Source organism: Cnephaeus nilssonii (genome assembly GCF_951640355.1).
Source record: "Cnephaeus nilssonii genome assembly, chromosome: 20".
NCBI lineage: Eukaryota > Metazoa > Chordata > Mammalia > Chiroptera > Vespertilionidae > Cnephaeus > Cnephaeus nilssonii.
The window spans coordinates 15,080,223-15,097,023 of record NC_137091.1 but is presented as its reverse complement, the minus strand read 5'-3'; the positions used below and the strand labels follow the sequence as shown (position 1 = coordinate 15,097,023).

The following is a 16,801-nucleotide window of genomic DNA, read 5'->3' as shown; positions in this document are numbered from 1 at the left end:
CACTGTCTAGGCTGGGGTGTCTGGCCCTGCGTCCTGTGTGCTTGCACAAATGTCACGTAGGGCAGGCTCCAGGGACCTCGTAGGCACTGCCAGGTGCTTTGGGGGCAGCCCACGTTTCTCTGCACCTGGCTCTGCGTTCTCTCGGGACAATCACCAGCCTCCCGGGTACTGTGGCCCAGGTCTGTGCCACCTTAACCCTGGAGCCCAAACGGAAACACACGGAGGCAGGGGTACCTCCTGTGTGATCTAATTAAGCACACCCACGAGCAATCACTCCAGGCTAGTGTTGAGGTGGTGACTTCCCTGTCGCTGGAGGTACCCAAGCAGAAGCTGATCTACGTGTATCGGGATAAACTAAAGCGCTGGCCCTCTTGGCCACGGAAGTCCTTCCAGCTCCAGGTGTGTTTGATTCTGTGCATTTCACATTCCACTCCCGCCCCTGCGTTGTTAAAACATCCAACCTCTGCCCGCCCAGCTCTCTGAGACACTGGCTGGCTTTGCACAAAGTGGTGAAATACAGTTTGACTATCTCCTACGTGTCGGAACCAAGAGAAAGAAAAACCAATTATTCAACAAAGAACTCCCTTTCTGTGATTTTTCAAGCCACCCTGTGTCTGAAACCAAACCACACGTGAAATGCTAACAAAAGCTTGCAGCAACGGCATAAACTTTTTTTTATAAGGAAAGCATTAGAATATAGCAAAGGTCTCCTGAAGGATCAGAGGTCCCTGCTGAATGGCAGAGGGATGACCCGAGCGCCCCGGGGGCGGGCGTGAAAGCGGCTTCCTTGGGTAACCTCGCAGGAGGGGTCCTGAGAGAGGCGGCAGCCCCCGAAACAACAGTAATGAAGTCATTTCGCCCTTTAGCCTAATTTGAAGAGAGGAGGCTGTGGGACCTCGCTCCCGCTTCGCATACTGAGTGTGAATTGCAGCAGAAGAAGCGATATGGCGGCTGCATCCGGCACAGCCGGAACAAATGCAGCACAGAAGCATAGGAGCTGCCTGCGCCCCCGCCCCCCCCCCCCCCCCCCCCCCCCCGGCGCTGTCCCTCGGCCTCACGCTGCCCTGCACCCGGGACTCGCCTCTCTCAAACATGCAGTGTCTTTCTGTGCATCCATGCTGCTGCACATGTTCTCTCTGCTCCTTCTCTCCTCATCCACCTCAACCTTGCTCTAAACGCAGATTCCAAAATCACCTCCTCCAGGCTGTCTTCCCTGACTTGCTGCGTCATGTTGAATACACCCTGCTGGGGACCTAGGAGCCTCCAAACCTCTGCCCATCCCTCCTTAGCACATCCCTCACCCTACCGCCTCGATGGCCTCTCCTGCTGATCCGGAAACTCTGTAAGGGAGGGGACCACACCACAGGCACCCAGTATCCCCAGTGTAAGCAGGCCAATCAATGCTGGGGATGGAAGGTGAGAGCAAAGGTGGAGTTATCACCCTACGAAGCCACTCAGCCAAATGTTTGGACACAGGATCTCCTTGGAAGGGATGCAGATATAAAAGGATGCGCTCTAACCATCTGCAATTTTCCGGAACTTCCAGAGATTTAGGTACCAGGCTCATGGCCTGACAGGCATAGCCACCTCCGCTTGCACTTGGGAGTCAGGCAGAATCAAAATCGCAGCCCGGCTGGCCACCTTGTTATGCGGTCTTGGGCAAGTGACACAACCTCTCTGAGCCTCAGTTTCCCCAACCAAGATTCAGAGATAACAGTAACTCCTCCCGAGGGGTGTTGAAATGGAATGAAATAAAGGGTGTGAGGGAAAGCACCTGGCACCAAGGGTCTCCATCCGTGCCAGGCTCCCCCTCCTCGCAGGAGGTTTTAGACCTCACGCACCTCGATCTTTCCATCTATAGAATAGGCAGGCATGGTGTCCGCCTCTTATTTCACCGCTCACGGAACAAACTTATGCCAAAAAAAAAAAAAAATAACGTTTATAACGGGCTTCATTTATTCCGAGTGTCATGTCAGTGTGGAAGAGTCATCCATCCTCCCTAAACAACGCCGGAATTACCATCTGTCATTTCTAAGAGGATTAAGAGATTGTCATGGGCGTGCGATTAGCAGGGAAAACCAGGGCCCGTGGCAGAGGCACGTCTCCCCAGTGAGGGAGGAGGGGCTGTCCTCTGCTCCCGGCTGCCCGGCGGGCCCCCCAGCCTGTGTGTGCGAGGGCCTCCCAGGAGGCCTGCCACGGCTTTTGAGGTTGGTCGTATTCACTCCGCGTTTCACTGGAGAGGACACCAAGCCCTCCGGCCCCTTGGCCACGCTGCTGCAGACGGACAGCTGCGTCACAGGGAAGGTGTGAGACGCGCCACGTGCCGCAGAGGAGCAGCAAAGCATGGGCGTGCCTGGAGCACGTGCCCTGCACTTCTCAGAGGGGAAGGGGAGCACAAAGGGGCCCGATTCAGGCCACCCTCCTACAGCCCTCCTCAGTGCTGTGCAGGGGCCCATGTTTGCAGCCACACAGGAAATGAAAACACAAACCAGCGCTGACCATGTACTCTTAGAAGACAAGTCTCAAGGGTGTCTCAAGGTCAAAGCAAGGTGATCGTGCATCCCAGACTGCCTAGGGCCTAGGCCAGTCCCACTTTACGCCAAGTAACGGTTACCAGAGCCCCCACGTGCTTGCAAAAACAGCCCCCGGGGTATAGTCCTCCCAGGCCTGTGGTTCTTCACCGTGGCTGCACCTAGAATCACCTGGGAGCTCTGTCAGTGTTGCCATCAATCAAAGTCCAGGGGGCGGGATCCAGGCGCTGGTCACCGTTTTTAAGCTTTCCCCCAGGGTTCTGATGTGCAGCCAAGGCTGAAAGCCACTGGCCCGGGTGGAAGACACAACCTTCCCTGATTGAATCAGGTGCCCGGGCAACAGTGGACAAGGGGGCCCCAACTGCCCTGCCCCCGGAGGATTGGGGCAGCAGAGGAGGGAGCAGGAGGCTGGCCCCGCGGACCCCAAGCATGGCCCGCTCTGCCGCTGTTTGCTCGCCTGTTTGCGCTTACCTGCATCTGGAGGCACTGGAGGCTCCGTGGGGGTTCCCGTGGGGCGCCTGCCCAGCGGTGAGTGACTGTGAGCGCTCACCTGGCTCCCAGAGAGGCCACGGGGGAGTCACATGCTTCACCTTGAAGTGAAGGAGGTGCGAGTGGAGAGATTCTTCCACACGATTCTCTTCGGCCAGAGAATCCCATCGAGGAGTGAGGAGTGGGGCGCAGAGCTGGTCTATAGCCGACGGATTCTCTCCGCGGATCGGACTTCATGCAGGAACGTAGGTCTCTGGCTTCTCACCGCAGACCAGGGAGGTCCCTGGGGAGAGATGGCCTGCCATGCCCTGTCCCAGCCACAGAAGGCAGGTCCCCAGGCAGCGAGCCTGGGTTTGAAGCTCTGGCGTTGATGCTCCCAAGAGAGACGCATTTCCAAGAGCAGAAAATGAAGGTGGAGGTTTGAGAGGGACGGCTTCTTCCTACAGAGGGAGGCAAACATCGCATCAGCTACACCTGGACAGTGTCAGTAGCTCTGGTATGTTCTAACTGCATAATACATCACACCTGCCAGTGTCTTTCAGCCCCCCCCCTTCCCGCCCCTCTTCAATGATAAATTAGGAGAACCTGTTCCATGAAATACTGTCTGGGAAACTTCCGCCTCCATGGAAAACCTGTCATTTGTGGGCGCAACATTCACAATTTTGACTCATGTTACCAAATAGGTTGCTTCCCCATAAAACCTATGACAACTCACACTACCACCTGCAATATCACACACATGCACACATCTCTCACTCCCTCATTAGTATTTTCTTGTGTGGCTTCTGGGTTTTGTATCACACTTCAGAAAGCCTCTTCATTGTGCCCTCAGTATGAGATCTTGAAAATATTTGATGGAAGCATATTCAAAGAAAATCGTGAGCTAAGGTCGCTCTTTCTGCATGGGACGACCATGTGACCAGGAGAAAAAGTCGACAAAATGCATCATCCATTTTCAAGGGCTGTCCACCACCGAGCTTCCCATCTAAGAAACGGTTTTCTGTAAGATGTTACATAACAGAGTCCCCAGCTCTGTGTAATTAAAGTCCTCTGCATAATACATCACACCTGTTGAGCATCGACCTATGAACCAGGAGGTCACAGTTCGATTCCCAGTCAGGGCACGTGCGCGGGTTGCAGCCTTAATCCCCAGTGGGGGGCATGCAGGAGGCAGCCGATCAATGATTCTCTCTCATCATTGATGTTTCTATCTCTCTCTCTCCCTCTCCCTTCCTCTTTCTGAAATCAATTTTTTAAAAAGAGAGAAAGGAAGGAGGGAAGGAAGGAAGGAAGGAAGGAAGGAAGGAAGGAAGGAAGGAAGGAAGGAAAGAAAGAAAGAAAGAAAGAAAGAAAGAAAGAAAGAAAGAAAGAAAGAAAGAAAGAAAGAAAGGAAGAAAGAAAGGTTCCTACATCAGAGTACTCCTAGCCAGAGTGATGCTTTATTGGTACAGGAGGAAGTTACAGCACAAAGAGAGGGTGGGTGTTGCCCAAGGTCAACAGCTAGTTGGTTTCCAAGCCAAAACCAGAGCCCACGCTTGCTGACCCCCAGCCCAGCGCCTCTCCCCGCTTTTCCATCCTATCTGGGATGAGAAGAGAACAGGGTGACTTTGTAATGTCATCAAATATTAAGCTTGACTTTCCCAACTCCTGACATCCAAATTGCTAGTGAGCTTGGAGGCCCCAGGGGAGCCTGCTGGCTGTGCTCATAGAATGGGGGCGTCCAGCTAGGGAGGAGGGGCAGGAAGAGGGGAGGAGGGAGCGGGAGCCTGCAGAGCCGGTGACCAGGGGCAGGGCAGGAAGCCAGGGACAGGGCAACAGACAGATGGGGCAGGTCCTCCATCACAATGCTAACCCACGGGCATCCTAAGACCGCACATTCCTGAAGTGCCATCCCTGGGAGATGGAGGCCATGGGGCTGTTCAGGTTAGGGTGTGACGCACCCCTCGTCCTCTGGAAATATTTTGAAAGGGAAGTTCTCTGTGACATGGAACACAGTGTTGGAGGCAGGAAAATACACTTTCCTGAGAATAACACCGAAGTGTGATCATGATGTGGGAGGTTAGAGTTAGAGAAATCTCTCGAGTTAAAAACAAGAACGGGCTCTAGAATTAGACAAAACCTGGACTTGGTCTCTGGCTTTATAAATGCTTTCACTGTGCAGGGGTGAGCCTCTCAGAACCCGGTTGCCCCGTTTGTAAAAGGAGGCCAGTGTGCCTTCCTCCAAGGGGGAAGTGGGGTGTGTTAGAAAGCACCTAGGCCCGAGCCGGTCTGGCTCAGTGGATAGAGCATCGGCCTGCAGACGGAAGGGTCCTGGGTTTGATTCTGGTCAAGGGCACGTACCTCGATTGCAGGCTTGTTCCCCAGTCCTGGTCAGGGCGCATGAGGGAGGCAACCAATAGCTGTGTCTCTCTCACATTGATGTTTCTCTCTCTCCTCCTCCTCCTCCCTTCCAGTCTCTCTAAAAATCAATGAAATAAATGTCCTCGGGTGAGGATTAACAAAAAAAAAAAAGAAAGAAAGCACCTGGACTACAGCCTGGCCCCTGTGGGGCCTTATGAGCTGGTCACGCCTCTCCCCTCTCGGAGCTTGAAATGGACCTGATGGCTTACTTATCTCAATGCCTTGCTGTTTCATACGGGGAAACTGAGTCCCACGTGGTGAAGCATCTCCCCATGACCCTCAGCGCACTAGAGACAGAACCAAATTCAAGTCTGCGATTCTCTGACAATGACCTTGCCCCACCTCCTCTGAGGTCACGGTTCAGTTCCCGGGTTGTAGGCTCGATCCCCAGTGTGGGGCGTGCAGGAGGCAGCCGGTCAATGATTCCCTCTCATCATTGATGTTTCTATCTCTCTCCCTTCCTCTCTGAAATCAATTAAAAAATTTTAAATGTTTTTAAATAAAAAAGAAACACCTCCTCTGGAATGTCGCCTTCCTTCTTCTCCGCACAAGCTCAACATCTCTGAAATATTTGGCAAGAGAGCCAGGCTGGCAAGGGGCTGTGCATCGCTGCTGGTGAGCCCGGCATCCTCGCTTTCAAAGGCAAGCCTGACACCCCACCCTGTGAAGCGAGGGGATCCCCCTGTGACCTCCCCAAGAAGTCTGGGTCTGGTGAGCGTGAGCCCAGAGGGAAAGAGAAAGCAGGGTAGAGAGAGGGGGGCTCTCAGAACCACGGGAGCCCCCGAGGGATCGCAGGGAGATGAAGGCGATATGCCATGACACTGTTTTCAAACAAGCGTGGGAGAGAAGCCGCGGACACGCTGCCTGGATGCTGGCACCAGTGAGGGAGGGCGAGACGCTGTGAACCAGGAGAGGAGATGCACCGCGGTAGAGGAGTCTGTGTGGACAGACACCGCGAATTCGCAAAAGGGAGCGGAGCCCCAGCCAGGCCACGGACAACGGGGTGGTGGGAGTCATCCCGCCCAGAGTAACGGCAAAGTGCTCCTTCTGTCCTCCACCTGCACGGAGATGTTCTGATCTTTGCATTGCCAAATACAAGTGGAATTTAAATAGCTATTTTCATGCACTTTTGTGTAGATCTAGTGTTTCTAATAATTAAAATATTTTCTCTCTAAGAAGCTGCGGGATGGGGTGGAACCACGTGCTGCCCCCCATCCCCCACTCAGCCCCAAGGGCGACCCTGAGTCTATTGCTATGCAACCTGAGAAACTCCCGTGTTTCTCCTCTGTGGCTCTCACACTACGGTCACACTCAGGACACTCTGACACCAGACGTGTGGGTTTCCACACATCGAGCGATTCTGCAACACCAGCTGGGTGTCCCACAATTCAGTTCCGTTCCTACCCTGTCTACCTGGAGGCAGCATCAGATCCCGCAGGTTAGGGCTCAGTCCCTCAAAACCGCTCCCACGTCAGGACCAACTGCAAGTCCAGACTGTCCACGGTACTTCGGGCCAACTGGCTACAAAGCGAGGTTCCTGTGACGCCCTCTCCTGCGGTTCGATCATTTATGAGAATGGCTCACAGGACGCAGGGAGACACTGACATATGTTTACCAGTTCATTGTGAAGGATATAATAAAGGATGCAGATGAACAGCCTGATGAAGAGAAGGGGGGAATGCATGGGCGGGTGGAGGGGCACGGGGGAGTGGAGGTGCAAGGGGAGTGGAGGGACATGGGGGAGTGGAAATGCACGGGGGAGTGGAGGGGCACGGGGGAGTGGAGGTGCACGGGGGAGTGGAGGGGCACGGGGAGTGGAGGGGCACGGGGGAGTGGAAATGCACGGGGGAGTGGAGGGGCACGGGGGAGTGGAGGGGCACGGGGAGTGGAGGGGCACGGGGAGTGGAGGGGCACGGGGAGTGGAGGGGCACGGGGAGTGGAGGGGCACGGGGAGTGGAGGGCACGGGCAGGAGGAGGTGAGTGTAGGATCTGAGGACATGAGCTGGCAGAAGAAAAAGGACTTGGAGACTCTGGCTCTCCACTTCCTGGTGTCAGTGGCAGCATGGCATTAAGTAACGAAAGTCTCGCTGGCACACATGACAGGCTGGCAAAGCGCCAAGGGATGGCCGCGGTGTCCCAGCAGCATGGAACCCGGTCTCACTCCAGCCATTAGAGCATCGCACGGAGGACACGGCCCGCCAGGTCTGTGCTTCCCTGTAGGCTGTTTGGAGGAGGCTCTCCGATGTGCTGTAAACACGTGTGTTCTTGTGACTTGGCACCATGGCTCACCTCTCACCCTCAGCCAACAGAGCCCACCCAGCCCCATCGCTGGTCTGCTGGGCATGGGCCAGGAGGATGTCCCTTGGCAGTGGTACACATTGATCCAAATGTTCTGGCGTGCTGGAGCCAGGGACCCACCGAGACTACCCTTCACCCACGGGTCCACGAGACGGGGTGTTTTCAACAGCTGGCATTAGCAAGTGGGGGCCTTCCGCAGCGTCCGCTGGGCTCCCCCCGAGGACCCAGAGCGTGCGGAAATGGCCATGGCAGGCCGACATCCTCCAGAAGAGGCTGTCCTCCGGGGGACTCTGATGGTCTGTAATCAAATTGTGTTTCATAAAAGAGAAAGTGTCCAGAGGTTTCCTGTTGGCTGCGTTCTTGCAAATTACAGGTAATGGAGTTAACAGGGAACAACTGTAAGTCAGATGCCAGGAGGTGAGATGAGCCCAAGGTAACCACCTCTTCGGATGCTCGTGTGTGGAATGCGGGTCCTGCTCACGCAGCAGCCAGGCTGGAGGCTACCTTTGCCCCAAACCGCGGGTTTACATGAAAACCATCTCCGCTGCACCCTAGCCATGTGCTTTGAGCCAGTCTCTGGCCCTGCTTCTCATCTTTAAAACAAGGAAGGTCTGCAGGGTAACCAGCCATCCCTGTTGGCCTAGGACTGGGATTGGGAAGGGGAGACAGGGAGGGAATATTCCCAGGGCACAGGACTTCAGTGCTAAAATCAGGAAAGCTTGGGACAAATCAGGACAAGGTGGTCCCCCTATTGGCCTTCCCAAGGTCCCTGTGGCTCCAAGGTTCTGCCATTATTCTGACTAACTCGAATATCTTGGCAATTGCTACATTTCAAGAACCCTTGAGCCTGCAACAAATGTGTGGCGAGCCCAGGAGAGTTTCCAGCACACAGTAGGGACTCTGCAAGTGCCGCCCCTTTCTGGGTTCCTGGCCAAGCACTGTCACCTCTGACCTTCGAGTCCTGTGCTGGTGAAGCCTCCAGAATGTTACGACCCACCGTCCTCACTGCAACCCCAGGGCTGGCAAATTTCTATCTTCCAAGTGAAAAAATGGATGCCAAAGCCGTTATGAGATTTGCTTGAAGCCACAAGAATCCTATATAATAAAGAGGTAATATGCAAATTGACCGTCACGCCCTTGCACAAGATGGCCGCCCCCATGTGGTCACAAGATGGCCACCACAAGATGGCCGGCAGGGGAGGGCAGTTGTGGGCAATCAGGCCAGCAGGGGAGGGCAGTTGGGGGCAATCAGGCTGGCAGGGAAGCAGTTAGGTGTCGATCAGGTTGGTAGGGGAGTGGTTAGGGGGTGATCAGGTTGGCAGGCAAAAGCAGTTAGGGGCAATCAGGCAGGCAGGCAGGCAGAGCGGTTGGGAGCCAGCAGTCCTGGATTGTGAGAGGGATGTCCAACTGCCTGTAGGATCGGACCTAAACCAGCAGTCAGACATCCCCCGAGGGGTCCCAGATTGGAGAGGGTGCAGGCTTGGCTGAGGGACACCCCCGCTCCCCCGCTCCAGTGCACAAATTTCATGCACCAGGCCTCTAGTGTTAAATAAAGGAGCTAGGAATCCACCCCAGGTCCTCTGTCCCAAGCTTAGTGGCTCCTTGGCCAGACCAGGCTGCTGTGTGCCTCACATGCACATACCCAGGTGTGGGCCCCGGTAGCTACAGACCAGCGAGCTCATGCCTCTAATGCATTTGGGCCTCCATTCCCAGAAGCATCTGCTCTCTGCCTGACCCTTTTCTCCAGAGCTCCCCAGACCTCCATGCCCACTCACAGCTACATGGGCATCTCACTGCCCAACAGAGGAGAGGGCATGGTCAGCTTCCCAGCAACCTCATGTCCAGGTGTTGGCCTTGCCCCACAGCATGTGTCCCCCGGGACTCAGTTCTTAGTCCCCCTCCTCACTCCCAACAACGGCCCAGGAGGAAGGGAAAGGACCTAGGAGGGTCGACAGGGAGAGGGAAGGGCAAGCTGCCCCGCCCTGCCATCGTCAGGGGCTCCGGGAGCAGAAAGCCCTGCAGCAAGGCGTCCTCCGAGGCCCAAATTGGGCTAGAGAACCCTGAGACTCCAGGCGAGGGAGAGGGAACCCCAGGAGGCACCGAGCCAGAAGGAGGTGGCAGTGTGTGATTTTTAATTTACTTTTTCTTGCCCTGAGACAAAAATTAATTTGAGTTGGGGGAAAAAAAAAAGAGTAACTTTTCACTTGACTTCTGAAAGTAAAATTTCTGCAACTCTTTTTCCACTTAACAGAACATTTCCTCAATTTCTAAGGCATAATGTTAATATGCACTGAAGATGGGGAATTCCCTGGGCTCGGCTCACATATCACTGAACTGATTTTTTTTTTCCTTAATTTTCTAGTCATACTGGCTGGGTTATGCTAACAGGAGAGTTAACAGCTAATTTTGCTACAGGGAAGATAATAACAGGAAATGATCTTTAATAATGAATTAAACAGACTCCTTGGATCCTGATTCCTTTTATTAGATAAGGTCAACAGCATCTTAAATGAGCAAATCTATCCTAGGCCAGCAACGAGATCGGAGAAAAGTGTCAGGCGGACTTACAGGATCCAGCGCGAGCTCCTCGACCAGATGGTAGAGCGTCTGGCACAGCGGTAAGATCGGGAGCTTCAGGTGCAAAACCAGAACTAACCCACACCAGTGGTGTGACCTTGACCATGCCCCGCCTCTGTGACGTTCTCTCTGGAGCTGTCCATGGGGATTATAATCCCCGCCACCCCCACCCCCACAGCTATGTGATCATCCTGAGGAAATCGCGAAGCCCGGCCCCGTGCTTGGCTCACAGTGGGTGCCACCCGTGGATGGCACCATTGTGCCTGGCCCATAGATTAGACAGAGGATAAAACAGTTTCGTGTGCACTATGTATGATAGCCCGAGGCTCACCTCCCTTAACACAGACCCTCCAGACCAGATTCGCCTCATTGCAGGACAAGGAAGGTCAAACATCTCCCAAGGCGATGCTCTGAGCGAGAGGGAGGACCGTGATCCTGAGGCAGGTCTTTGGACTGCAACTTATTTCATCCGCATGGTCCTCATTCTTCAAACTGGTTGCCTCCACTTCATTTTTTATTTTATTTTTTATTGATTTCAGAGAGGAAGGGAGAGGGAGGGAGAGATAGAAACATCAATGATGAGAGAGAATCATTGATCGGCTGCCTCCTGCACGTCCCCTACTGGGGATTGAGCCTGCAACCCAGGCATGTGGCCTTGACCGGAATCGAACCCAGGACCTTTCAGTCCTCAGGTCGACGCTCTATTCACTGAGCCAAACCAGCTAGAGCTGGTTGTCTCCACTTCAGACCACACAAATATTCTAGTAAAAAGCTTTTTCAGGACACATCACCAATCTGAGCATCATTATTTATTTATGAGGCATATACGTGTTCCACTCTACCAATAGCCACACACACACAGAGTCAAACATAGAAAAACAGAAGAAACAGATACAAACTAAAAGAAGATGGAAGTTTCAAGTTCGGGCGGGAAGAGGAAGATGTAGATAAACTGGAGGAACAGGGAGAGCCAGGCAGAGCCCAGGAAATCAGCACTGCCTTGGGGCTGGGAGCGGCTAGTGCTGCCTCCTGGTTTCATCAGGGAGGCAGCGGAGGGTGGCGAGGTTGGGGATGTGCTCAGGCCACACACAACTCCCCGCTCCAGGCTCCCTGCCTGGTTCCCTTTCTACCACTAGATAGAGGAGGGCTGGTGCTGACGCCAGCTGGCCCTGGGGAGCCACTGAGGGTGTTAGAGAGAGGGCAGCTCAGCCCGCAGCCTGCCTCTGAATGCTTACCCAGAATCTTCCTCAGGCGGCTGTTTCATCCCAGCCAAAGCGCTGGCTCAGGTCCTCTTAGCCAAAGCCCACGTGTGGAGGTTCCGGCTCCCGGAAGTTTCCAAAGCGGGGGATGTAATTATGATGTTTTAAAGCAAACAAACACTCACCCGGGTGGGAGGAGTGCATATTTATTTGACTAATTAGAGGGAAATTCTCTGAGAGGAGGCACAATAACATCAGCCTCTTTTTCTTTCTTTCGGTAATCCTAATTGACATTTTCCCTTGACATTTTATTAGTAGCCCATCTTTAGTTTTATCGCGCTCTCAACAAGGTACCAAGCAAAGCATCACACTCACCGGCAGTAAACGCGTGTGACTCACGCATCGCGGAAATGGCAGTGGCTGGAGCCCGCGCGGCGGAGCGCCAGTTATCAGCCCGAGGCAGGCGGGAGGGCAGCACAGTTTATCGTGCGCTGTGTCTGCCAATTTGCTGCCTGGCTACCGAGAGCGCTGGTTCTGCTTGACCCGGCTCCCAGAGAGGCCACTGTCAGACCCCCCCCACCCCCCACCCTGGGGCCCAGCGCTGCTGTCACACCCCAAGGACCAAGAAGGACACGCAAGTCAGCAGGCATCCAGCCCCTCCTGCTACTCCCACATGCCCGCTGTTCATCCCGGAAAGAGCCGGGAAACTGTGGTCTCAATTCACGCAGTTAACACATGTTTCTGAGAACCCAGGATGCGTCCAGCTAAGATGCCAGGCACAGTGTGCCTGAAAGAGCAGCTTGGAATCCAACAGATCTGGGTTCGGGGAAGTCTGAGCCCCGCTTTTCCATCCATAACATGGAGATTAAATACCTACACCTCATGGTGGTTCTGAGAATGGTCGGGAAATTACATGAAGCACTTAACACACGGCTGGTGCCTTCACACCTCCCAGGAAGAATTACTGACAGCCGGCGGAAAATACAATTTACATAGCTCAGGGAACCTCACAGCAGGGCACCGTGGGTACATAATAAGTGTCCTGTTAGATCCCATAAAAGCTCTTAGTGTTGGACAGAGAGGCAGAAACACAAATCATTATAACATGCAGCTGGCTCCGAAAGGTTGGGCAGTAGGGAGCCACTGAAGGTCGTTGAGCAGGGGCGTGTGATAAGAGCTGTACTAGGCAGAGAACCAATACGGCCTGTGGCTAGGCCACATGTGTAAAATACACACTGGATTGCCATGACTTCATACCAAAAAAAAAAAAAAAAAGAATATAAACCTCATCGATAGTTTTTATATATCGATTACACGATAGTATTTTGAACATATCAGGTTACATAACATATTATTAAAATAGTTTACCAACTTCCTTTGTGGCTACTGGAAAACTTTGAATTACATGTGGCTCATGTTATGTTACGATTGCACAGCAGCGCCCAGGAGTGTTTGCCGGACAGATCAGAGCCGAGAGCAGCTGGACACACCACATCTGGGCCATGTCATTCCAGCCAAGCTGTGCTGTCCTCTCCGCCCAGCCCGGCCTCCCCTGCTGCCGGACCAGAGTTAACTGCAAAGAGCCCGGCCCCTGGGTGTGCTGGACCATGCTCGGACTTTTACAGAGAACATCCGGGCGGTGCTCTCGAACGCCGTGTTATCCAGGGCAGGCACGGGCGCCTACGTGCCTGGCTGTCGGCCTGTGACCTGGTGGCCGTGGCTCACATGAGCGGCAGCCATGTCACAGGTAAACGACAAAGCAGCCAGCCTTTTCCTCTCCGACGGGCACCAAATGATTTGTTTTCCGGTGAGCATTTTCCTTGTGGAAAGCTCTCCAAAGCCTGCAAGACTGATCCCAGCAGATCCCGTGCGTGGTGCTCCCAGGGCCAAGCACATACCGTTCCCCTGCACCTGGCTTTGGGCTGCACGCCCCAGGCTCGGATTTGAAATTAAACTAATAATGCCGCTGTCCTCCTGAACCTCCCCCTTTCTCCCTCAGCAAAATGTGCAAGCTGGATCGCAGGGTCTGGGACGTTCTGGGGAAGGCCTGTGACCAGATTGGTGACGTGCCTGTGCTTTGCAGTCAGGGGACCTCCTTGGGAGCCCCAGCCCTGCCTCCTGCTGGGTGCACTACCTGAGGCAAATGACTTAGCCTGACGGAGCCCCTGGGGATGTTTTGTAAAATGGGGGTGCAGAGAGAGGCCATCTCATGGGTTGTTGGGAGGGTTAAATCAGATAAGGGGAGAAAGAAGCAGAGTGCAATCGTTGGCACCTCGTAAGCACCAAATGAAGTCATCCATAAATGAAGACCCACAGTGTGTTTTGAAGATGTTGGTGCAGGCCTCAGAAGGTGTTGGTCAGCACTGGGGTTTGATATCTCTCCCAGCTGCTAACTCGCCCTGAGGGATTCTGAGGCTTCTTCCAGATCAGAGGGTCTGTACCCGGAAGAGGAGGGGCAGAGGGGTGAAGGTGTCTTTGGACAGCTGGGACTGGGGGGATGGAGGGGGGATGGTCAGGAAATCTGGACAGGATCTGAAGTAGGATCAGGAACGTTGGGGACGGAGCATTGACACTCACCCATTGTTAGGCAAGAGCTAAGATGGCTACTGATCCGCACCCCCAATGCACACACCCAGTTAATTCCCCCTCCTGAGTGTGGGCAGAACCTGGGAACATGGCGGTGTCCACTCCCCTGACTAAGTCACATTACCTGGCATATGCTGTCTTTTAGTCCATCACAAGGAACATTACCTTGGTGGGCCTGACCTAACCAGGTGAGCTGTGAGACGAGGGTGTGCAGGTCCGAGATGGAGGAAGTCGGAGAGAGGCGCCCTGCTCCCTGAAGGAGCACACGGCTGAGCTGCGAGGAGGGGCCAGGCGGCAGGGCCTGCAGGCTCTGAGAGCGGAGAGCGGTCTCCTGCCACCTCCAAGGTGACAGGGACCTCAGGCCCACGCACGGGACTGCCTGACACAGGTGCACTTGGAGGAGGCCCAAGGCTCAGACGAGGACAGAGCCTCAGCTGACCCAGAGGTCTCATCCATGGCACCTGAGATAATAAATGTGGGTTGTTTTAAGACATGTGTTTGGTGATTTGTTACGAAGAAATAAAACACTAATACACCCATTCTGCACTCCATTTCACCCCTCCCTCTCGGATCAGAGAGTGTATTTGGTCAACCCTATTTGCCTAAACCCTTGGTCGGCAAACTGCGGCTCTCGAGCCACATGCGGCTCTTTGGCCCCTTGAGTGTGGCTCTTCCACAAAATACCACGGCCTGGGCGAGTCTATATTGAAGAAGCGGCATTAGAAGACGTTTAAGTTTAAAAAATTTGGCTCTCAAAAGAAATTTCAATCGTTGTCCTGTTGATATTTGGCTCTGTTGACTAATGAGTTTGCCGACCACTGGCCTAAACCAATCAGCTGAATCCCACCCTCCCTCACATCAGTGGTTGATACACGGTGGCCATGTGACCCAACTGGCCCAATCAGAGTGCAGCCCAGGACATCAGCCTGGCGGTTGGGGGAAGAAACCGCCTGGGGGTGTAGGGTTGGAGGGAATGAACAGCTGCTGAGGAGGGCAGCCCCACAACCTTCTGGACTTGGGAGGCACACTGCTCCTAAGGACCCCCAACCTTGCACTCTCCAGAATTCCTTTAATCTCCTGTATTGCTTAAGCCATTTCGGTTGACTTTTCTATCTTTGACACTAAAAGCATCCTGGCTGACACATGGGGTGTGTGAGCATCCCAGGTGCAGGCCCTGCTGTCCCACCAGCTGCCTCACAGCTGCCTTGCCTGACAGCAATAGCAATAATGCTAATGCTGTCCTTTGGCCATTCAACAAGGGCTGATTGAGGACCTCTAAGTGCCAGTAACTGCATGGCTGGGGTGGAGCAGGGAGGGCACCCCAGCCCCTGCCTTGCAACGTCACAGCCAGTGGGGCGGCTGGCATGCAGACCCCCAATTACAAACTGTACCCCTGGTGCAAGGCGCACACGTGCCTTGGCCAAATGGCTGAGCGGCGAAATCCGCATTCAGTCCCGACTGACACCAGATGACACAGTCCTGGAATGTACTTCTGGGACGAAAGGACAGCTCTGGCATCTTGCTGTAGAATGTCGTTATTGTTACAATTTCATCATTTACGCTTTAGCAGTTTGAACATTCTTAGGGCAGGAACCGTAATTCCTCCGGACTGTCTAAAGTCAGGTGGCTCCAGGGCCTCTCAGCTCGAATTTGTGATACCAAATAAATGCTCCCTCTCAGCTGAGGACAGGAGAGAAGCAAGATATTTGGGGTTGCCTCATCTTTCCCCAACACTTTCTCTTTTCTTTCTATGCTATATTCTTAGGTACATTTGGAAAAGATCAATCAGGAACTGCACATAATTTTAGAATTTGTTTCTCCCTATTCTGAGATAGCAAAGGTGACACATTCCACTTCCAATTCATCCTCCCAAGATATGAAAAAATTCCCAAATATTTCTTGAAATCTTCATGACCTAAATAGAATCCTAGGTAGGATTAAATAAATAAAAATTAAATGCCATTATTAAAGTTTATTTTGTTATGAATATATAAAGTTTTGTGTAATTAATTCAGGTACAATAGCAATTCTAGAAATATTATAATTGTGATATAATCTAATTTCTATTATTCTGCTCTGCATTATTATTTAAATTTTATAAATGGTTGGCTCAGAAAGAAAGGAAATAATATTCTTCCTAAAGTTATCTCATTAATACTCTCAATATTTGCATTAATTATTTTGCTATCTCCCTATTTATTTGTCAATTGAAAGTCTGTTAAGGTGACTTAGCAAATAAAATTAACTTTCATAGCCAGAATTAATTATTGCAGTACTTTACTCTTGCAATAATTTACACTTTAATTTATAAAATTTCAAAATATAAACAAAAATAAGTGACCCTCTGATACCTCAAGAATGCTTACCTATATATAAAAGTGAATATTTACATATTAACCATAAATACAAAAGCGATATAGTCTCACATTATTACTTAATTTTTATGTAAATTAGATGGGATGACAGCCTGCACTGATGACTCACAATTTCACAGATTCCAGAAATGACACTGCACTAAGCATTTGCCTGTTCAGCCACCCAAAGCTGAAGATCAAAGCCAAACTCTCTTTCATCCCTGCATCCGTGAGGGTCTAGCCAGGGAAATGGAAATGCCTTGAACAGAATTAATACAGAGAACTGGTTATACACGTGTGATGGTTCATTGTGTGTGTCAGCTTGACTGGGCTGCAGGGTGTCCAGATATTTCATTTAACAGAATCT

The 16,801-nt window shown here is 52.6% G+C and overlaps 1 protein-coding gene across 1 annotated transcript in view; it reads right to left on the bottom strand.

Annotated features, from left to right (window-relative positions):
* Positions 1-16,801, bottom strand: part of LOC307092474 (uncharacterized protein) — a gene marked incomplete at both ends in the record, with an annotated part of 348,514 nt that overhangs the window by 278,438 nt on the left and 53,275 nt on the right. The window contains one exon of the mRNA XM_079759755.1: positions 3,003-3,081. Coding sequence (XP_079615881.1) covers positions 3,003-3,081 — 79 coding nt within the window. The remainder of the gene's footprint in view (positions 1-3,002; positions 3,082-16,801) is intronic.